The 22,396-nt window shown below is 57.3% G+C and overlaps 2 protein-coding genes across 11 annotated transcripts in view; one reads left to right on the forward strand and one right to left on the reverse strand.

Annotated features, from left to right (window-relative positions):
• The window catches only part of CCDC85C (coiled-coil domain containing 85C), a 74,476-nt gene extending 64,393 nt beyond the window's left edge, over nt 1–10,083 (forward strand). For 5 of the 8 annotated variants that reach the window (XM_027572848.2, XM_027572850.2, XM_027572852.2 and 2 more), the window contains 4 exons: nt 146–253; nt 5,079–5,174; nt 6,010–6,108; nt 6,738–10,083. In XM_027572848.2, coding sequence (XP_027428649.2) covers nt 146–253; nt 5,079–5,174; nt 6,010–6,108; nt 6,738–6,827 — 393 coding nt within the window. In that variant the 3' untranslated portion in view covers nt 6,828–10,083. The remainder of the gene's footprint in view (nt 1–145; nt 254–5,078; nt 5,175–6,009; nt 6,109–6,737) is intronic. The other 3 variants (XM_027572849.2, XM_027572853.2, XM_027572855.2) reach the window with 1 other exon arrangement.
• A 396-nt stretch (nt 10,084–10,479) lies between these two features.
• Nucleotides 10,480–22,396, reverse strand: part of CCNK (cyclin K) — a 28,931-nt gene continuing 17,014 nt past the window's right edge. For all 3 annotated transcript variants that reach the window (XM_035727912.1, XM_035727911.1, XM_035727910.1), the window contains 7 exons: nt 19,971–20,076; nt 19,417–19,474; nt 18,538–18,707; nt 17,963–18,234; nt 17,352–17,385; nt 14,603–14,674; nt 10,480–11,829 (listed from right to left, as the gene is read on the reverse strand). In XM_035727912.1, the coding sequence (XP_035583805.1) occupies nt 11,204–11,829; nt 14,603–14,674; nt 17,352–17,385; nt 17,963–18,234; nt 18,538–18,707; nt 19,417–19,474; nt 19,971–20,076 (1,338 nt within the window). In that variant the 3' untranslated portion in view covers nt 10,480–11,203. The remainder of the gene's footprint in view (nt 11,830–14,602; nt 14,675–17,351; nt 17,386–17,962; nt 18,235–18,537; nt 18,708–19,416; nt 19,475–19,970; nt 20,077–22,396) is intronic.

The following is a 22,396-nucleotide window of genomic DNA, read 5'->3' on the forward strand; positions in this document are numbered from 1 at the left end:
CCCGCGGAGCAGGGAGAGGGGAGGGAGGGTGCAGCCCCCTGCCGAGGGTGGGGGACAGGCGGGAGCAGCCTGCCGTGTCCTGACAGCACGGCCCTCCGCCCCCCAGCACAGCCGCTCACCTCTAACCTTCCCCCTTGCCCCACAGCAGGCAGGCTCTGGAGAGTTCCGGACTCTGCGGAAAGGCTTCTCCCCGTACCACTCGGAGTCCCAGCTGGCGAGCCTCCCGCCCTCCTACCAGGACTCCCTGCAGAACGTAAGTGCCCCTCCCCTAGAGCCGCACTGCTCACCCGTGGACCTTGAGCCTCCAGAATCCTTGGTCCACATTCCAGTGCAGGGGTGAGGCTCCGCCCGTCTCGTGACCCGCCCGGGCCAGGGGACGGTCTGTGGCTGAGCGGGGACTGGGACCCTTGTCTCCTGCCTGAGCAGCTTCTGGGTCAGGCGAGGGTGACGGGTCAGAGCCTGGGCTCTGCCGGAGTGGCCTTCCTCCCTCTCCGCACCGCCCCCCCCCCCAGCCCGCTGCTGCCAGGAAGGGGGCTGGGCTCCTGGCCTTAGGAGCCCTGTGCAGGCCCAGCGTGCTGGTTAGAGGTGGAGGCCCACCAGAGTGACGTGGCCGTGAAGGCCAGTGTCTGGAGGCCACGCGAGAGGCTGCCCCGGCCCGGCTGCCGCGCGTCTGTGAATTTGGCCACGGTGGGCGGGGGAGGATATCCGACGGGGGCTTGGGGCAGTGCATTCACACTACCCAGGCTTTGTAACCGAGGCTCGGGGGGCAGCTTAAGTGTGGGGTCCTCCCGGGTGGTCCTGGGCTCTGGGGCTGCCCCGCATGGGAAACGGAGGCGTGGCGGTGTGGGGGGCCAGCTCTCTGGGATGTGGATGGCTCGCCAGGATGGCTCCCTGTGTGACGTGTCCAGAATACACAGGTCCGTGGAGACAGCACGTTAGTGGCTGTCGAGGGCTGGGAAGAGGGGGAGTGGGGATTGCTAATGGGTATGGGGTTTCTTTTTGGGGTGATGAAATGTTCCATTGTGATGATTGTGCAAAATCGCTGCCCGCCAAACACTTTTTCCGCATGAGCTGCAGACGATGGTGACCAGAGCCGTCGGCTTTGCTTGAACGCTCTGGGCAGCCAGCTGGGACAAGCCCCACGAGCAAGGCAGGGACCCTGGCCATCCCCAGGGCACGAGGGAGGAGCTGCCGGGCCGGCCTGAGGTCACTCTGCCAGGTGGGCATGTGGCCTGGCCCCCCCGCCCCGGGATCCCAGCACCGCTGTCTCTGCACGGCCCCGGTCAGCAAGGATGACCCCGGGGTGCCCCTGCAAAGGCTCGCAGGGCCTTGGTGCGGGCAGCAGAGGCTGGGGCCACGGCTGGCTGCTGGCCAAGTGCTCTGTTGCTTCCCTTTTGCGGCCCTCACACCTCCAGGGATGCAGCTGCTGAGGCTGACCAGGCGGATCATCCAAATATTCCTCCGGGAGCTTGTGGCTGAGTTAGGCTCCCAGTGCTGCATGCTGAGGGGCCCTGAGAAGCCTGGGGTGCCCCGGTGGGGCTTGGCTCCCCCGTCCTCCACTTGGCCGGCCGCACAGTTCATTCTGTGGGGACCCCGATGGCCAGTGGCTGTGGGGTGCTGCGTGCCGACGCTCAGCGATCCACGGGCTGTGAAGTGTGGCGCATCTGTCCGCCGGTGCCGAGCCCCCCTGGGCCTAGAAGCCACGGTCAGGGTGAAGCGACTCTGAAGCTGGGGGGCAGGTCCCTGGGGTGCACAGAGAGGGTTGGGGGTCCTCTGGGAGATAACAGCCACGGAGGCTGCTGAGGCAGCAGTGGAGGGCCCGGGGCCGAGGTGGAGGCCCAGAGATTCTGTAGGAACACTCTCGGGGTGTTGATAGGGCAGCAAGGCCTTGCTGGGCCCTGGAGGGACCCTCTGTGCTCGACACCGCTGGGGGCACAGACTCTCCCACACCTGGTTTGTCTTCTCTGAGGTTACCTGCAGGTCCCGGGCCGGGGTGGGGGGGCGGTGAGGGCAGGTAGTCCACATATCAGAGGGTCCCGAGGTAAAACAGATGACCCTGTGGGGCAGGGACCCCCTTTCCTTGCCAGGCTGGCTGTCCCCACCCTCCCTACCTCTGTTCCTGTCCACTTTCCCCACTCCCTGCCCACCCGAGTCAGAGGCCGAGTGTCCGTCCAGGGCCCGCCAGCTTCTTCCCTATGAGGGTCACTGGCCCCGGGGCTGTGGGGCAGGGTGCAGGGCCCCCCGGCCGGCCCTGGGGACTCAGGACCCCGTGGAAGGAGCTGGTTGTGGAGGACCTGTTGACAGGTCCCTGGGGGAGACTGGTCTTCCTGCCTTTTTTTTTTTTGGCCAGTTGACTTTATTTTTGAGCATGCCCTTCACTGGTTTTTAGCGTATTTACAGATCGGTGCAGTTATCATGATAGAACATCTCCTTAGCCCACAAGGGAACTCTGCCCCCTTTAGCAGCCCCTGCCCACTCTCCCCTGCCTCGGCCCAGGGACCACCGATGTGCTCGTGCCTCTGCAGATTAGCCTATTCTGGACTTTTCTTAGCAACAGACTCCTGTAACAGGCGACCCTCTGTGACTGGCCGCTTCCACGGAGCGCTGTCTGTCTGAGGCTGGTCGGCGCCGCCATGGGCCCGAGCCTCGTGCCTTTGCGCTGTCGGGCGATATTCCGGGGGCGGAAGCTCCGCTCACCAGCGGCTGGACGTCTGGGCTGTGTCCACGCTTCGCCCGTCGTGGGGAGCGCTGCTGTGAACATTGGACAAGTGGATGTGGGGACGTGTGGCTTCAGTTCTCTTGGGGACACATTGGTCTCCCCACTTTGGGCACCAGCTCTGGAACCCCAGACCCGGCTGGAGCCCCATTGTTCACCAGCGGTTTGGCCGTGGCCTTGTGTCAGCCCCACTGTCCCTGTCCTCGCCTGTCAGATGGGGGTGCAGAAAGATGGCAGCAGGGTTGCAAGCACTCAGCGGGCTGCTCACCCTGGGGGGGGTGCCGAGGAAGCAGGAGGTGTCGCCCGAGGGGTCTTCGGCGGGGGGGGGGGGGGGGGAGCTGTGCGTGGGGAGTGCTTGGTGAGGGGGTCTGGAAAAGGCTGTCCCGGCCACTCCTGGCTTGCTTCCTGCCTTTGCTCCAAGGTGTAGCTCCCTGGCCCCTTACAGATGGGACAGGAGGCCGGAGGTGCCAGGGGCCAGGCACCTGGGGCCTCCCACACCACACACGTGTGGCTGTCGCCCCCTGCTGGCTGATGGTGGAGTGAGCGCAAGGAGTGAGCTCAGCCTTCTGCCTCAGGCGGTGGGGGGGGGCGGGAGGGGTGGTGTGTGTGTGTGCGTGTGCGTGTGCGTGTGCGTGTGTGTGTGTGTGTGTGTGTGTGTGTGGCTGATGGTGGAGTGAGTGCAGCCTTCTGCCTCAGGCGGTGGGGGGAGTGGGGGTGGTGGTGGTGTGTGTGTGTGTGTTTCTCTGCCTTCTACCTGCCTCCCTTGGGGGCGGGTGTGTGTGTGTTTCTCTGCCTTCTACCTGCCCCCCCCCCCCGGGTGTGTGTGTGTGTGTGTGTGTGTGTGTGTGTGTGTGTCTCTCTCTCTCTCTCTCTCTGCCTTCCACCTGCCTCCCCTGAACCCCCCTGGGACACAGGAACCCTTTCCATTGTCCAGACGAGGAAACCAAGGCACAGAGTGGGTTGGGCCCCTCTCAGGTCACAGCCCGCAGAGCCTTGCCCAAGCCCAGCTTTCCTGGCCCCCAAGGCTCTGGGGCCCATCCTCTATGTGAAGCCCGGAGAAGGTCCAGAGGGGTGGGCAGATGGAGAGGGTGCAGAGGAGCTGGCCCACGGCAGAAAGTTCTGGGCCCTGAGGGTCTCCACACAGCGTGGCCTGGCTGGGCAGGCCCCCAGGGTGATGGCCCCATAAACCAGCTCACCAAGTCTTCCTGGTCACTGGGGTTCAGTGACTGAGAAAGAAACCAAGACTCAGAGAAGGGACGGATGTGCTGGGAACCCCGGCTCCCGGGCTGCCTCCCCACCTGCTTGCACACGTGCTGGCCGGGGTGCTGGGCGTTTCGTGTGTGGCCTCCCGCACTTGGCTCCCCTTAGACCCACTCCCAGTGTCCTCGGACCTCCTGGGGGGCCCTGGGGAGCGCCATCCTCCAGTCCTTGTTTGGGCACTCCTTTTATGGGACCCTAAGCTGGGCCCCCTGCAGCCCGAGGCACCTCACCTGGGCCAGGGCTCCCGTGGAAAAGCGGCTGGGGACCCTGGGCAGACGCGCAGCCTCTGACACGGGCGGGCTCGACACCAGAAGGCCCGATCCCCTCCCCACCCGGCCTTGCCCCTGCTCCTCGGGCTGTGGCGAGTCGGATGCCCGGTTGCCATTTAAAGTGTTCGCTGAGGGGCGCCTGGGTGGCTCAGTCGTTGGGCGGCTGCCTTCGGCTCAGGTCATGGTCGCGGGGTCCTGCGATCGAGCCCTGCATCGGGCTCCCTGCTCGGCCGGAGCTTCTCCTTCTCCTTTTGTCACTCTCTTCCCCCCACTCCGCACTTGTGCTCTCTGCTCTCTCTCTCAAATAAATAAAATCTTTATTTTATTTTAGTTATATTTAGTTTTTGAAAGTGCTGAATTTGGTGGCATCCGTCAGGTGCCAGACCGGCTGGGAGCTCGGGGCAGGGAGGCAGCAGGGCTCAGGGCTAGAGGAGTGTCCCTGCGGGTGGGGGCGGGGGTGGGGGGGAGTCTAGTTTAACCCACTCACCTGGCGTCGGGGGAAGGGTGGCAGCTTTGGAGGCAGGTGGGGCTTGCTGGGGGCTCTTTCCAGCCCCCCCACTTCTCTGAGCTGCACTCACTTCCTCTGGGCAACAGATAACAGACCCTGCCCCTGGGCTGTGGAGAGGAGCCTGCGGGGTGGGGTGGGTTTCCGAGGGCGGCCACCCTGTCCTCTGCCCTGGCCCCGGCCTCACACCCTGCCTCCTCTCCCGCATCACTCAGCCCCCCTGTCCGCCTGCGTGGGCCCAGGGACCTCTTCCTGCTGCTGGTCACACCTCTGGCCACCACCTGGGAGACATTCAGGACCAGCTAAAACACGCGATTCCTTCCCACAGGGCCCAGCTTGCCCGGTATCTGAGCTGTCCTCACCCCCCTCCGCCAGCTACAGCTCTGCGGGACAGAAGCCAGAGGCTGTTGTGCACGCCATGAAGGTGAGGGCCAGACCTCACTCCCTCGGGGGGCCCCCAGGTCCCTGGTGCAGTGCGGGACCCGGAACCTTCCACCCCACATTTGCTCGGGTTCGTGGGTGTCTGAGCAGCAGGGCGGGAGGGGCGCGGCCCGGACGCCCGGAACACCTCGGGGGAGGGACTTGGAGGTGTCGGTTGGCAGTAGCAGGTGGGCCACAGGTTGTCACCTGTCTGCCATCCCAGTAGCAGGAAACTGATACCTGGGCCGGGTAGGGGGCGGGCAGGCACTCCCTCTAAGTCAGAGAGGTGGGGGCCGGGCTGGGGTAGGACTCAGGCTCCGGCCTCCCAGGCCCAGCCCCGCCTGCAGGTGCAGCTCCGGGGGAGGGGGATGGGGAGGGGGCTGGCTCACCCGGCCCCCACACCTGCCATGGCTGCGCCCCTCACCCCCCATGTGTGCATGGACGCGAGCACGCCGTGCCGCAGGTGTGGAGGCCTGTGCACGTCTGCACAGATACAGCATTCTTGTACCGGTGCGGGCAGTGACCCCATGTGTGCAAGTGGGCGCTGTCCTTGTGTCACTTCATCCAAGCGGGGGGCCCTGGGTTGCAGTGAGTGCACCTGTCCGAGGGTAGTCCCCCCGCCCCCGCCATCTGTCGTCCCTGCTCCCAGGTGACCCGTCCTCAGCTTTGCCCCCAGCGGTGATGTGGGGGTGTGGCTTCCCTTGCGGAGGGTCGCTAGGGTGAGGGAAGAGAACCTGTCCCTCGGGTCTCTCCATGGCCCCCCCCCTCCCCCCCCCCGGCTGGGACCCAGCGGCTCCGGGTGCAGCCTCCCCGCTGACCCTGCGGCCGGTTCCCCGCAGGTCTTGGAGGTGCACGAGAACTTGGACCGGCAGCTCCAGCACAGCTGTGAGGAGGACCTGAGTGAGAAGGAGAAGGCCATCGTCCGCGAGATGTGCAACGTGAGGCCCTTCCCGGGGCCCCCGTGTGGCCACGGCCTTCCCCCCGTGGGCAGGGCTGCGGACCTGGAGGCCTGGCCTGTCCTCACCCCACAGCCTGCCCCACTCGTCCTGAGAGTGGGGGCCCTGACCTCTGCAGGCCTGTCCATGCCCGGAGCGCGCCCCCCAGCCCCCTGGGACGGGTCCCATTCACCCCACATACCCCATCCCTTGGCCCCGGGTGGCTGTTGGCCACACCCAGGTGGTGGTCAGACCAGAGGTGCAGGTGGGCCCCTACAAGGCTGGGGCTGCATTTGCTTCTGGAAGCCGGGCTATTTCTGTGGCCGCCCAGGACTGGGCGGGGGGGGAGGGTCTTACCCCCGACCCGCCTGGCCAGTGTGTGTCCTCTCTGGCCCCTTGTAGGAGCCCGCAGGGGGCTGCACGGGGCCTCACCTGGGGCCCGGTGTCCTGAGCGCCCCTGCCTCCTAGGCTGCCTCCTGCCCCTCTGGACCCCGTGTGGCCTCAGTTTCCCCTCCCGGCCCCATGGCTCTGGGGACGTGGGTGATTTTGAGGGGCCCGAGGCAGTGTGGGTGCCCAGGGCCGGCGGGTGGGCTCGGGTGGGCTCTGCACTCACCGCTCGCCCCCGCCCACAGGTGGTCTGGCGAAAACTGGGAGACGCGGCCAGCTCCAAGCCCTCCATCCGGCAGCACCTGTCTGGGAACCAGTTCAAGGGGCCTTTGTAGGGCCGCGCCTCCGTGGACGTGGACTGGCCCCGCGGGGCGCCCAGGACGAGTCGCAGCCACCATGTTCGTTTCCTGTGGTGAATTGTACATAGGCCGCCGCCCGCCGTGGCCCGGGCCCCCTCCGTCTCCCTCCTCACACACCAGCACACGGAAGACGAGAGGCTGCCGGCTGTGCCCCGCGGCAGAGCGGCCCGGACAGCCTCGTTCCTGCTCTGGGGCCCCACTGCCGAGAGGCCGAAGGCCGCTCTGGGACGCCGGGCCCCGGGGTCACCCCAGGCTGGGCCCGGCCTTGGCGGAGGGGCACCTCATCGAGCCTTCCACCCCCAGGCTGCCACCCACGCTGGGCAGAGGCCACTGGCAGCTAGACCTGACGCAGGGGGCACCGCTTCTCACCCCTCCGCTGCGGCCTGAACACCAGCTCACCGAGCACTGCGTCCCGAGTCGCGGACAGGGAAGCTTGGTGCGTGTGGCTGGCTGGAGGCCCCGAGGCCCTTTCCTCTGGCACCCCCCCCCCCCCCCCCCCCCCCGCCGCCCCATGCCCAGCTCCCTGCTGCAAGCTGCTGCTTGGTTTCAGGGTTCTTGCCCCCAGCCCCAAACACACACACTCGCTGCAGAGTCCCCCCACCCTGGGCCAGGTCGTGCCCTAGCTTTTCGGGTCCCTCCTGCCCAGTGCCCGAGGCCTCTCCATTTCTGTGGTTCACATGATGGGCCAGGGAGGTAGGAGGCTGAGCCCCACGCTCGCTCTCTAGGTGGGCAGCACCGGGCTGAGCTGGGCCTCTGGTATCCCCCAGAGCCTGGCCCCAGCCAGGGTCACTGTGGACAGAGCTACATGGACTGGCCCTTGGGAGACTTCTGCCCTCTCTGGAAGGAGCCTGACCTGGCTCTGGCTTTAATTGGCTGTGTGACCTTCAGCAAGTCACTCAGCTTCTCCGGGCCCCTAGTGGGAAAAGGAGGCCTCAGGTTCTCTGGGCCGTGCTCACCACCTGAGGCCACCGGCTTTGTTCAGCCTGGGCCTCCGTCGCGGCCCGCGCGCCCAGGTGGTCCATCCAGCCAGAGGCTGCTGCTGGCGGGGCTGGATGGAGCCAGGGACCGAGCGGGGTTCCACTGCCTTGCTGCCTCCTCATAGGTGCTGTCACCTCCCCTCCCTGAGCCTCAGTGTCCTCCACTGGAGAAGGGACAGCCTCAGGCCCTCCTCGCAGGGCTCGGGATCGAACGAGACCTTCAGTGTAAATGACCATGTACAAACTATAGAGTGTGATAGAGAGACGTTGAAATTGGTGAGGAAGGTGAGGCCCAGAAGGTGGGTGATAGGGGGCACATTACAGACGAGCTCCCGGATGCTGGGAGGTGGGCGGGCCACTGTGAATGCTGTTGGCGTCGGCCCTGACGGCCACTCGGTCCCTCCCTCCTCCTTCACTGTCCGGTGGTTGCTCAGCTCCGTGCCGCAAGCATTGACGAGCCCAGAAGACCGCTTTTGCAGCAGGCAGGCCTCGTCCAGGCCCACATGAGGGACGGGGGCCGGGCGAGGGGATGGGGGAGGCCACCCTGTTCCTAGAGCCCCAGCGGGAACTCTGCGTCATTCCCGCTGCCTGTCGGCCATCGGCGCCCTTGGGTCGGTCGTGCACTCTCAGGGGAAAGGCTCGCAGCCCTCATTGTGCCCAGGGAGTGCCAAGTGGGGGGCTGGTGGTGGCGACAGGCGTGTTCCTCTTGCGCTGGGTGTTACAGGGAGCTCTGGGCTCTTCCTGGAGGGAGCTTGCCAGCAGGTCAGGTGGTGAGCTACCTGTCACTAGGGGTATGCGTTTGAAGCTGGGGAACACCCTTGGTCATGGTACCAGGCAATTCTTGTCCTAGTGGGCAGTGAGCTGGGAGGTAGAGGCCCCCTCTGGATCTTGGAGTCCAAAGAACCATAGAGCAGCCCGGGGTGGGGGGGATGGGTCCATTTTGGGTGGAAGCCACATCTGGGAGCCCAGTTGTCATGTCTGGATCAGGTTGGCTTGGCCACCACTGAAAATAAGCAATAAGTAAGGGCTCCTGGTATCTGCAGATCCGCAAACTGACCCAGGGAAGCACAGCTTTGATGGGACCGTCCCCGCCTCCGGAAGGAAGTGACCCTGTCCCTCATGCTGTGGTGGCGTCCGGGGGTCAGGTGCAGCCTTTCCGCCTGGACCCTCCTGCGCACCATAGAGGCAGCAGAACCAGGCGCAGACCCACCGCTGCTCGTGTTCCTGAGCCAAGTGCATGGGGATGGCTTTCGAGGACAGAACTGTACCTGTGACAGTCATCTAACGTAATAAGCTGTTAAAAAAAAAAAAAAAGCCAGCAGCACCCCTGCCTGACCCCACGGGGCAGGGGGTGGGTGGGTGCAGTGGGACCCCACAGACGGGGGAGGGTCAGAGGAGCCTCACGACAGGGGCGGCCAGGGGCCAGGTGAGCACGAGTCCCAGCCCTGCCAGCAACACGGGCGTTGCGTCCGGTGACGTCGGGTGACCCTCCCCCCCTCCGGAGCCTTAGCTGTAGAAGCTCACGGTGGGGGGAGGGGTGTTGCCGAACTTGGTGCCCTTTCGTAAAGGTCCCTTTACGTTTCAGATACTCTGATTCTAGATCTTGAAGCCCCACGTGACACCTGTACTGGGGCTTCAGTTCCCACTGTGATGGATGTCACCCTTCCAGCCTCACCCCAGGTGGCCAAGGCCATCCTGGGATCAGAATCTGCTGAGCACATTTTTTTAGGGTGGCACATTTTTATCCAAAAGTTATTAGCTACACATCAGTGTTTAAAGAGAAAAAAGTGACCTTTCATTTTTTTTTTCTTGGAAACTTGAGAGGAAACGAAATACATACTACTGATTTTTTTTTTTTTTTTAAAGGAACAAGCTAAATGCATGACTGCAGAGCGGTAGAGGTGTATATTTTTCATACTGTAGGGGGGGGGAGTATTTGTGCTGCTTTCTGGAATTGGGCTGGAATGTTTGGTTGCTGGCCCCGGGCCGTCAGCCATGCTGTTCTCCATGGTGGGTGACTGCCGTGAGAACAGGGGCCAGCCCCTCACCCGGCTCCAGGAGGAGCTGGGAGCTGTGGACCCCTGTGCCCGTTTCTACCTTCCACTGAACCACTTTGATTTGGGGAGAGAAAAAGAAATAGAACTTTTGATAGTGTGGTAAAAACATTGATTTGAACTATTTTAGTAAAAGGAGTAACAGAAGATTGTGATAGTGTATACTTTGCGCTAGATAAATAAAGGCTCTTTGCAAGCCTCTGTGGTGGGTGCGCAGTGCTTGTTTTTTTGCGGGGGGTCCACCGGGCGGAGGGCCACGGCCCCTGGGAGCACCTCAGATGTGGGGGCTTGGCCCGGTGCTGGAGACCACAGACGGCTGCTCCCTTGGGGGTCCTAGGAGCCCGTGTCCCGCGCAGGTGCCTCTGTCCACACTGGTTTGGAACTCACCAGGTTCCTCCGAAGGGACCCCACGCAGGCACGGTGTGGGGGGGGCTGGCCCGCAAGGACAGACCCAAAAGGGCACTGCCTTGGGGGGATGTGGGGGTCAGGCCTGGGGGTTGCGAGGCCAGTGTCCCCCCGCACTTCACATCCTAGGGCTGCTTACGGCCTGGGGCCCCACCTTGTGCAGAAGAAACAAAAGGGTCGTTTCCGAACAGGTTTTATTTGGATAAATGACCAAAGGAGCCGCATCTGTAACCAAGATGGAATTCACAGTATGTTGTTACATTCACACTTAAAAAATATATCTCTATGTACAGGAATTTGCAAATTGATGTAAACATACATTACTTTCCAAGTACATTTCTCCCCTTCTCTCTGGAGGAAAAAGAACAAAGCCATCCAACAAGGCAACCCCTTCAAAGTAAGTTTAATACAAAGGATGTAAATATCTCTAAATCAAAAAAGTGGTTCGTCTGACCTACTGGGTGTCGGGAGGGAACGTCACGGAATGAAAGCGATGACAACAGCTTGACTTCAGATGGAACTGGACTATTTAAAATGGATTTTCCAGGAAAAATAGGCACTGATTTCTAGAAGGAAATTCACTCCTTACTGAAGCTATTTCTTGAGCCAATATGGCTGGTTAACGTTTTCACGAGTACAAGTAACCCAGGGCAGGACCCTCCGACGCCACCAGCTGAGACCAAGCGCGCGGTCGGATCGAAACCGGCGCTGCTCAGGCTATACTGAAAGCCACTGGCCCCATTCTCCAGATGTGGAGGACCACCCCAATTTCATCTCGGGTCCGGGCCGTTTCTTCCCATACTGCAACTGTCTAGCATTATATAAGGTACCCTGCTGCTTACCCACTTAAACTACTCTTCAAGTTGATTAGAAAAACTTGTTAAAAAAAAAAAGGGGGGGGGGGAAAGGCATCACGTTATCTCATCCAGGCTGCCCGCCCCAGGCCCCCAACCGGAGGCATGCCAGGTGGGGGGATGGGTGGGGGCACGGGTGGCTGTCCTCCTGGGGGGACGGCCGGAGGTGGGTAGCTAGCCGGTGGCAGGCCCAGGCCTGGAGGAGGGTGAGGGGGGACTGCGTGGGTGGGGGGCAGGCGTGGGGGTGGGGGTGGGAAGTTGGGGTTGTAGGTGGGGGGAGGAGGGGGATAGCCCGGAGTGGGGGGAGGAATGGCAGGAGGGGGGAAGGAGGCTGGGGGAGGGGGCACGGGCGGAGGGGGCGGGTTGGGTGGGTAGACGTGTGGGTGGTAGGGCAGGTGAGCCGGCGGGCCGTAGGCTGGGGGCAGGGCACCATAGGAGGGGCCCTCGGTCTTCATCATGGACTGCAGGCTCTGGTAACCCTCTCCAGACATGTAGGAGCTGGTGGTAGACATCCCGGTCATGTAGCTGGAGGGTGGCGGCGGCGGCGGCCGGTGTGGCAGCGGCGGCGGCTGGTGCACGGGCGCCGGGTGGGCCGGAGGAGGAATCTGGACTTTGGGAAGGTCACTGGTGTCCACGGGGCCCGGGGGCTCCGCCTCGCCTAAGGGAGCTGAGAGGGGAGGCTTCCGGTCTGCAGAGGAGAGACAAGTGACTGCCTGGCCCTGGGGTGGCTCCCAGGGCTTGCTTGTGCAGGGACACGTCCACTGACAACCTCAGGGTGGGGAAGGCCACCCCGGGAGCCAGGAGCTCCACAGAGTTCTCATGCCCCCCTCTCCCCCCCACCGGCTATAGCACCGGCAGGGCTGCTGCTCTTCCCCCAGGGCCAAGGTCACAGAGAACAGCGACAGCTCTTGCTGCCGGTGCCTGCTGCCCCCACGAGGACCCGCTCCCCCCAGCATGGCCGGGTCTCCCTCCCTCGGTCCTCACCACACCGGCCAAGGCCGAGCCTGCAGTGCCCGGAGCCCCTCCTGCTAGTACAGACAGACGGGAGTGGGCCCTTCTTCCTGCCCGTCTCTGCCCAGAGACCGTGAGGCCAGGGCCATGTCACCTTACGTCTGCAGCACGGGGCAGCGAGCGCAAAGCCTGCGAGTCAGGTGAATGAGGCAACATTTAAAAACGTACGAACAAGTCTCTGACATTCCCGACGAAGCCGCCAAAGGAGCAACTCTGGTTCGAGTTTACTAAGGGAAGTGACCTCAGCCCCTAGTGCGTGCTCTCAGGAGCGCTGCTGAGCTTTCGGGTGCTGCCCTCCGTGGTGCTTCCCAGCGCAGTGCCCCCCCTGCTCCCTTCGTCCAGAGCCTCACTGCAACATTTCTACCTGTGATTCCCCTCTGCATTCATGGTCAGATACCTGGAGAATGACACCGGGGATACCCCACCAGCAGTGGACAATCACTGAGAAAGTGTGTTCTTAGGATAATTCCTAAGGCAGCCCAGAAGTCAAGGGCAAAGCATAGGAGCCAAGATCTCGGTCCAGAGAACACAAAAGAGTAAGGGCCACGAAGGGGGTTTCAGGTCTCCCAGCACGTGGCCTCGTGTGCTCCCTGCGGCTCCGAGCAGCCCTGACTGTGCCGACACGGACACGCAACGTGCCCAGGCTGGGCATCCGCGGAGGCCTCACTGCTCTCGCCAAGTGAGCTAGGACATCTTCGCCCGACAGCAGTGTCCCTAGGGCCTGGCCTGAACGAACCAGCAGGCCCACCCAAGGCAGCAGGTCAGACATGCCTTTGGAGAAATACGGGCTCCAGGGTAGGGCCAGGGGCCTTTGAGTTCCAAAACTGACTAGAGAACATAAAAGTATGAACTTGAGGCCTGTGGACAAAAGGGCCAACCACCTTGAATTCCTCCCGTGCGTCACTCCACGGCGCCTGGGTCCACTAACACGCTCTTCCGCCTTTGAGACATCACTTCCAGTCACCTACAACACTGCTGCCTCCCCAAGTCACCCGTTCATCCACCTGTCCTCTGTACCTCGGCCTGGAACAGGTGGTCTCTCCAGGCACCTGTGCTGCTTCTCTTCATCCTCGCCTTGACGCCTGCCACCACCAGCCGCCCTCGGAGACATCCCTGGTGACCTAAGTGCCTCTTCCCGCCTCCTGCACCTCATTAGGGACTGTGGTTCCCCAAACCACAGACCCTGCTCCTCCTCTGAGCCTTCTTTTCCACCCACCTCCCATTGGCCACAGGCCCCTATGAAGTAGTGGCGGGACCTCGCTGGAGTGAGCTCCCGTGGCCTGGCCCCCTGATCCCTCTGTGTCCAGCTCCACTTGCAGCAACTGCAGCTGCCAGACCCCACGCTCCCTCCCACCGCGGCCCTTCTAGCAGCCCAGCCGGCTCCCACCACCTGCTGCCGGGACCTTCGCCCTTCCCGCCTGCTGCCCGTGGTGGGAGCTCCGTGCGTTCTGCGGGGCTCCTGACACCATGCCCAGGCCACCCCTGCCCTGCGGTGTGCAGCTGTCTCCCTGCCCTGGGCTCCCCAGGCCACCACACCTCTTCTCAGCCACACCCCTGGGCACAGGGGCTGGGGATCTGTGCTTGCTTGCAGAGGAGATGCTACATAAATACTGAAATGACCTACTGCAGGTGCCTTTTTAAGCAGGCTTCATACTAGAATGGGAACTGTAGGATTTGTCCCAAAGCAGAAAATGATGGCCCTATTTTCCCAAAGCTTCTAAAGTGCTATGACTGACCATAAGCAGAAAGAAATATAATGGGTGGTACCTCTGCCCCAGGCACTCGGCACTGGGAGCCCAAATGTGAGCCGTGGGGTGGGGCGGGTCAGCCCAGCACCCCTCAGAACACAAACAACTCCTGCCCACCCCAGCCTCCTGCTCCATCTTCCAGAACGCTGTCCCCGGGAGAGAATGCTATATCCCTTACAAGGCTTCTCCTCTGGGTTTACATGGCGCCAAGGAAGCTTCCCAGTTCCCTGTGGGCCTGTCGAGAACTCGTCATGCTTTATTCTCCACTCGACTCTGAGCAACTGCTTATTCTTCCAAATGTACCCAGACGATGTCCTACCACTAGAAGCAGACGCGAGAGAGACTGGGGTCTAAGATCTACACCAGTCCTGCAGGTCAATGTTCATAAATTGTCAGGGCATTGTCAGGGCTTTGTTTTCCTAAAACTGATTCTACATTTATTTATCCTGCATAGTTTGGCCTTTATGCACACGAGAGGCCAGAGAATATCCAGACATACTTGGAATTTACAATATCCTCAAAAGATCTGGTTTGTGAAAGACAAACACCATTTTTTGAAAGATCCTTGGTCATTATCTTCTTTTAAAATTCTGGCTACCAGGTCTCCCTTCTATAGACTTGGCCCGGGCCTTCCCAAGTCTGCCCTTCAAAAAAGCAGAGAGAAAAGCTGGCCTTCCCACGCTGCTTTTCGCAGACACTCACCTGGAGGTGGGTGGGCCGGAGGCAACGGAGGGTGAGTGGTCTCGATTTTGGGGATTTTAGGTGGTGGTGGTTCTAAAAAGGAAAAGGAGATTGAAAAACAACTCATGCTTCTTCATGCGAACAAACATGTCATAGTGAAAGAAAAAGAAGAAAAAGGAAAATGTGCCATTCAGGAATTTCTTTGGGGAACAAGAGACAAAAGCTTTAGCGAACTTGAGGGAGACCTCAGCAAAACCAGTAGGTGCTAATCCTTTCATGAGAACCAAACAAGTCTAACAAACACCATCCCCCACCCCAAATAAAACAGCCTGCTGGCTTCTCATAGCTGTTTCTACATCTACCTGACTTCCTTGCTGACCATCCCGGACAAGGCCTTCCAACATGAGAGAAGCAGAGTACTGTCTCAGTTACCTGGGGTGGGGGTGGGGGGGGAAGGGGGTGGCTACCGGGTGCACGGTCATGTCACCCAGCCCTGAGGGCTCACGGGAGAAACCTTCCACCTTTGTATTCTTCATTGGGCACATTTTAAGTCTATTTTCTTCGTCACAAATATGTGCTCCCACGTCAGAAGGACATTAACGACGTCAGAACAGATCTAGAGGCTGCAGAGCCAGCATAAAAGCAAATAGGACACTTGGGAGCGGTGCACATAGCCCACCCCTCGGGGTCCAGCGGCTATGGGCAACCAGCATCCACGGCGACGACGCTCAGTAGCCAAGCCAGGCTACGCCAAACCCAGGATCTTGTGTTTATGAGGGTAGGGAGTGTGTACACGTAACGCGGCACATTGCTTGTATGTTTTGACCCTTTCTTACAGAGACTCGCTTTATTCTGGCTTGTACACTGTTCTGATCGATTCTACTCTAGCATCGCTGAGCTGTCCTGGTTTCCTCTGTCCAAGTCCAGGGATGTGTCTGTCTGTATCGGCTTCCTGGGGGATCAAGTCCTCTCTCCTCTAGGTGGACGAATGGTACATGTGTGCCTCTAGCTTCTCTCTCTCTCTCTCTCCTAAAGCCGTGGACCTGACTTTTGAGCTCCACCCTAGACCCGGCAGCTCGCATGATGCCTTCCCAGCTCTGCTGCGACTGCTATTACCGTCACCACGGACGCCCAGAAGCTGTCTGGATCAGTGCCGCCCCCAAACAGAAGAGCCACACACGTGATTTAAAATTTTCTGGGAGTCACCTTAGAAAGGGCATTGATTTAATATTTAATTTAACCTGATGTGTAAAAATCTGATCACTTCAATGTGTAATCGACATAAAAATTTATCAGTAAGAGTTTTTACCTTCTTTTTTCTTAGTAAAACTTAGAAATCTGGTGTGTATTCTGCACTGAGGATACATGATGATTTGGGTTAGCCACACTTCAGCGCTCGAAAGCCCCCTGCAGCTACTGACACGTAGCGCACAGCGTGGTCAAGGTCCTACCTGCAGGCCATGTCTGCACCCTCCGTTTGTGGCACCATGTCTCACTGAAAGGCTTGCGAGCTTCTTCCCATTCCCAACCACCCGTCCTATTACTGCCGCCAGGAAACTTTTTATAAAATGAACTCAGACTTTGCCATCCTCCTGCTCAAAACGTCTTCAGTGGCTCCCACTGCCTACGCAAAAACCCACATTTCCTCCACACGACCTCTGGTTCCGATCACACCTTCAGTCCCGTCAAAGCTCCTCCCTTTTACCCCCTCACATTCTAGTCAGACCTCCTCTCCACCTGTTCCCAGTTCCTTTGCCCACTTGCATCCTTCCACCCACAGGCCCAACCCCCCAGCTCAGCTCCAGGTGCTCAAAGGCCAGTCCTCCTCCAAGGTCACCAGTGGCTTGTTTCCGCCTCATATAGATGTACACGTCTAGCACAGCGGCTCGGCTCAATTGTACATCCACGTGGCAAGAAGCGCAGCCCACCCTTGGGTCTCACACTTACTTTTTGCCCAGATGGAGAAGAAAAATTCACCTGTACTGAACTCATCATTTCCCCAAAGACCCTGAGAAAAATGTAGCTTTATTGTAACTTGAAGATCTCACAACAGTTCAATAAATCATTCACTGAGTGCCCACCCTAGAACTTAGCAACAGAGAAGCAGAAATGAGTAAGCACTGTTGTGCCTTCAAAGAGTTTAGCACATCAGGGCCCATGACACAGGGACAAAGGCTTCTAAATTTCTGTTTTGTGACCTTCCAGATTTTATGCACCCTTTCCATTTGTTTCCAATATAGAAACAAATTAACCAACTTTTGAGCTCTAAAAAAAAAACCCCAAAAAACCCAAACCCAAACCCAAGCAGTATTTGAAGGTCTGGCCTGCATAAGCAGCAGGGCTGGGACACAGGGTGGTTCTCTGGGCAACAGCACTGCCTATCACTGCCATCCTGTCTGCCCACCACTCTGCCACTTGGTGTTCAGGACGGGGACCCCCCAGGCCTGTTACTGTCTACTGCAGTGGGCTGAACCCAACCTCTAGAAAGGAACACTGTGGTAACCCTCCCCCTATGTTCATGATCACATTTGTATATAGGCTACCTAAGTACATTTTTATGGCTGCTCATGTTTTTTGATGACTTTGGTCAGAACACAGTCTGAAAACATAGTCACGGCACTTTTTCTGTCAGGCAGGGTAAAGTTTTGGATGGACTCTAAGGGTACATTTTAAGGGCAATCTAAGTCTTGCAGAAATGTTAACTAAGGATTTAAAGTTTTGATAAACAGACATATAAAGCTAAAAAAGCCCTCTAAGAACAGGAAGTTACCTGCTGCTTTGTTCTCTTCTTTGGGAGAAACAACCTGTTACAAAAGATAATACACAAGTGTTAACCAAGACCCGGGGTGCAGTGAGGAAAAACAGATTATCCAGGGCCCAACAGAAATCGCAGCAACAGAACACAGCTCCAGACAGAAACCAGCTCTGGCTTAGAGCCGCACGGCAGACTGGACCCCCGGGAGATCACCCTCTGCTTCCTTCCTCCTTCCCTTTCCCCGGTCAGATGGGACCACCGAGGATTTTCAACAGTGGCTTCCTAACGACACTAAGTTTTAGGGCCTCTAATGCAGTGGCCTAAATTCGATGAGCTGTTTGCTGAGCGCGCGCACACACACACACACACAGCAGTGGCTGGAGGAGGTCGGAGCCCTCCCTGGCTGCCTGTGGCCCCCTTCCTCTGACCGCAGTTCTTGCACTGCCTGTGGCCCCCTTCCTCTGACCGCAGGAGTTCTCGGACTGCTCCCTGTGGACGTGCAGCCAGGTGGCAAGGCCAGGGGTCGCCCTCCCCGCTCCGTGTCCTGCACAAGCCCGGTGCTGCCCCCCACCCCCGCCCCCCTCCCTGGAGAGCAGGCCGCCCCTGGGGCTGCCTGGCCCACTCACCACGGCTCGCTTCGCTGGGCGTGGAGGACTGGGCTGCGGGGATGGCTTCTTGGGCTGCGGGGCCTGCTGTGGCGGGGGCTGTGGGGTGGGCGGCTGCACGTCCTTCTGCTGTGGCTGGGGCGGGTCGGAGCCTTGAGCCGGCTGGGGCGGTGGCACTTGTGGCACTTGTGGGGTAGATTGGAGAGGTGGGGGCTGCTGCAGCTGGTGGGGCGTGTGATGAGGCATCTGTTGTTTTCCTTGTGAGTAAAGATCCAGGATTTGGTGGCAGATGTCTAAATGAGGGACAATTACATTTGTCACAAATTAATCTGCCTAGGAAAAAATCAGCCCATTTCCCCTTCCGGCTACGATTCCCCTACAGGGTCCGATGAGCAGGGATCACATCTGCAATTCCCCCAAACTCTGCTACGCACAGCGTGGACAGAGCGGACGTTATAAGAAAACCAGATTAAAGGTGTTTCTGAAGAACGGCTTACATTTACTTATGTGGGGAAGTCCATTCTCGGGACTCAAGGCTGACAGGGAAGGATCCCCTAAACATGGAACCCCCTCAGGAAAGCCCAGCATGCCAGTACCTTCCAGAACATCCACAGGGACATCCTGCACAAACTGCTCCCACCATCTCCTATACATGGGTTTGGAGGTCCACTCTTGTATTTCAAATTTGCACAAACGTCCTGCGAGATACATCACTGCCACTGCTATGATCTCCGGTTCCCACTGCAGTGACAAGGTCGTGCAGAGACTAGTTCAACAAGAGAAAGGGGTGACGTGAGTTGGGAGCAAACAGCTATGTTACCAATGAATGGAGAGTAGATGCCGCAACTAAGTATCATTTTGCCTATTCCTCTCTAAATAACCAAATAAAGAATTAGAAATAAAAGCAACAAGTTTTAAGTCTTCTAAAGGTACCAAAATAACTTACTTTAGCCATAGTTACCAATTTGTTCTTTAAAGACTCAGGACACTAGCACACTAAAAAACTGCTATGTCACGAAATACAAATGAACATAGCTCATGTTCTTCAAATTGTTGAAATCCTCGTCACTGAACCATGTTTTCAAGTGATGGCAACTCCCCACACAGGCCGTCTGTCCCCGCACAGCACCTCATTGGATCCCTGGCTCTAAGAATGGCCAGGCTCTAAAACCATTACAAGGAAGTCTATTTGTGCAGAACCAAATGGGTTCTAAGTATTTAGTTGTCCCAATTCTCTGGTGTATTGTTTTGGACTATGTTTTAAACCGTGGGTGATATTTTCGCTTCGAGACACGGCAGGGCATCCCTCTGCTGGGGAGCCGACTTCCTGGACGCTGGCCCCAGCTCTGCCATTAGCTGGCCTTTCAAGCTGGGTGAGTCAGAGTCCTCGATACAAAACAAGGAGTCTGGATTCAGTGACCCATAAAGTCCCTATTGTAAAAACTACAATCAGACCGACATTTGAACACATGTACCTGTCATTTACAAATGTCCATGCCATTTGAACCAACTTTTGAATTTTGTTTTTATCACCTAGAAATGGGAAGAAAAAGGTAAATTAGTAGTGATAATAACAATGAATGAGCACATAAAAAGCACCATTTAGTTCAAGTCCACTGTGTGCTCAGCACCGTACCAACACACAGCAAAGAGCTGCTGCCTGGGAACAGAGGGCACACGGGTGGGTCTGAGTCCTGTCTGTTCTCTTCCCACAGGACCTGCACTGAACCGCCGTTTACGGGAAGCCTGCTCCGAGGCAGATTTTATTAGGCTATTTAAAAAATTCTGACTCATTTTCCTGCCTCCTATCACTTGGCAACTGAATGGCAGAATGTGTCGACAGCTGACAGGAAGCGGTACTAACAGCTACATTACTGGGCTGTCTGGACGCCTGACGTCCTGGGCACACATGCTCATACACCCAACTCTTCTGCTTTCCTGTTTCGAGAAGCATAATCCGAGTGCCATCGAATCATCGTGAAGACTTGATTTCACAATGAGAAGTTCTTTATGTAACTTTCCCCCTTACCTTTGAGTTGTTTTGCATATTTGAGAAGGAACTGGTATGGATGCTCCACCTGTAAATCAAACTTTATGGTCTGGAGTAGGATTCTCTCCAGAACCATCACTTCTTCCTAAAAATAAAATAACAAATGTTGGGATGTGATTTCAATCACAGGTCTGAAGCCACGTTCAACAGTGAACTTTCCCACTTCCTCTCTTCCAGCTCTATTTTAGTGACTCTTTTTCATTCCTTCTCTCCTCTGCCCTCCCAGGCTTTCACCTTGCTCAGAGACAAGGAGAAATTCTGAAAAGAACTAGAAGGACGAAGATGAAACAATTGAAGTTGATTTTTTAAAAATACTGGAAACATTCTTAGAAATATTTTTAATTTTTTAAAAGATGTTATTTTTTTAAGTCATCTCTACACCCAGCGTGGGGCTCCAACCCATGACCCTGAGATCAAGAGTTATAGGCTCCCACGACTGAGCCTGCCAGGTGCCCGAGGAATGTCATTACTCTCAATACACGAGCCCTTCTTTACAAAACAGACCTTCCCTTTATAAAGAATTTAACTGTAGTTTCTTTCCAGATCTCCATCAAAACCGCAATCCTTTAGGGATTTCCACTGAAAACTTTAAGTGTATAAGCAATGATGATGATGCAGATTCACGCAAACTCAGACTCAGTATCTGTTCGATATTCGATATGTACGTGTGTAGCATGTGTGTTTTTACAGAATACGTCATCATTTACTCTTCTACTAAACCACATCCTAACCTGTCCACACACACAAAATCTTTTCTGGTCACTGATCTGTTTGTCTCCTTCCATCTGAGGATCAAAGGGATGTAGTGTTTGGAAAGGAGAGTGTTAAGCATTACTCCTCTTTCCTTGTTTTTGCATGTCTCCCCCCCCCACCTAATTTTTAAGTTTAATTTCCATTTTCTTGTTTTCTAGAGGACAGTTTTTCTTCAGTCTTAAGGACTTAGTTCTCACATGGATTTTGGTGGAGGTTGTGGGGCAGGACCCGGAGTCACGAGAACGATGCCTGACTCACAAAGGAAAGGAGCTTCCCATGTACCATGGGTGGGACACAGGTGTTGAAATCACTTGCTTTGGAAATGTCCCTGACAGTGGCGGCCACTACTTTGCTTCCAATAATGAACTTCATTTTTTCATTTTTAGAGAGAGAAAGAGAGTGTGCGTGCATGAGCGGGGGGAGGGGCAGAGGGAGAGACAGAATCTTAAGCAGGCTCCATGCTCAGTGAGGAGCCGATGCAGGGCTGGATCCCACAACCCGGAGATCATGACCTGAACTGAAATTAAGAGTTGGATGCCTAACTGACTGAGCCACCCAGGCGGCCCTCCAATAATGAACTTCTTGATGGCCTTGTCCTTGGGCACACAATGGGCGCGCAGCTGGCGTAGTGAATAGGCTGCACGTGGCCATGGGTGCTTTTTGGCACAACACTTCCTTCTTTTGTTGGTTATCTTGGCAGCGATGACTCATGGGAGTGCTCCATACCTCATTTTAGTATCGTTTTACTTAGTATCAGTCCAGAAGAAAAGGAAGCTATCAACGTTCTGATTGGGAACTCAGTGGGTCCTAGGACAATTTAGGGAAAATGGAGATTTTTAACTTTGAATCTTACCAAACATTTATTTATTGGAATTTTGTCATTCCTTCAGTGGTTTTAAGTTCCATGGTTTCCACAGCTTCTTACGAGGCTTCATTCTGGACATTGTATTTTACTGTTGCTGTCATAAATGGAATCTCCCCTTTCACCATGCTCGGGAACTAGCTAACACCTACAAACCGGAACTTCCTGAGCCCGGCCTCTGTGCAGCCTGGCTGCACCCAGCACTTAAAGACAAGGTGCACCCGCAGTCACGGTGGTCTAAGCGGGCAGAACAATCAGACAATGACTTGTTTATTACACCACAGAAGACAGGGCTTGGTAGGGGCCTGAAATCCATTGCCAACAGGTGCACAAGTCCATTAACACCAGAAAGAGAAGACGTGCTGGGAATGGGCTTTCATGCTGAGGTCTGGCCTCACTTCACAGAACACAGACAATTCTTTCAGGATTAGTTACTCCAAGCAGCATGGCAGGACTAAGGTTTTTCTACCCTAGCGCTGCAAGCATTCTCTCAGGAAAGCTTTCTACCATCTCAGAAACTTCCCCACGATATAAAACATCCTGCTAACTTTGCCTGGTTTTGTCACTACCTGTTTCCCAGTAGTCTCACCATGACTCTAAATTTAGAAACGGTCTTTCACCAAGTGCGCCTACAGGTTTGGAGGCTGTGGCCCATATAGTATTACAGGATAGCCCAAGGCCTGGCCTCCCTTTCTGTTTCAAATATTCAAGTAATGGGGTAATGATAGGTCTGTGTGCAAGCATCATTCCTCAGGGAATCTTCCCTCAGCCCCACAACACTTGCTGGGGG

This window comes from Zalophus californianus, chromosome 6 (genome assembly GCF_009762305.2).
Source record: "Zalophus californianus isolate mZalCal1 chromosome 6, mZalCal1.pri.v2, whole genome shotgun sequence".
NCBI lineage: Eukaryota > Metazoa > Chordata > Mammalia > Carnivora > Otariidae > Zalophus > Zalophus californianus.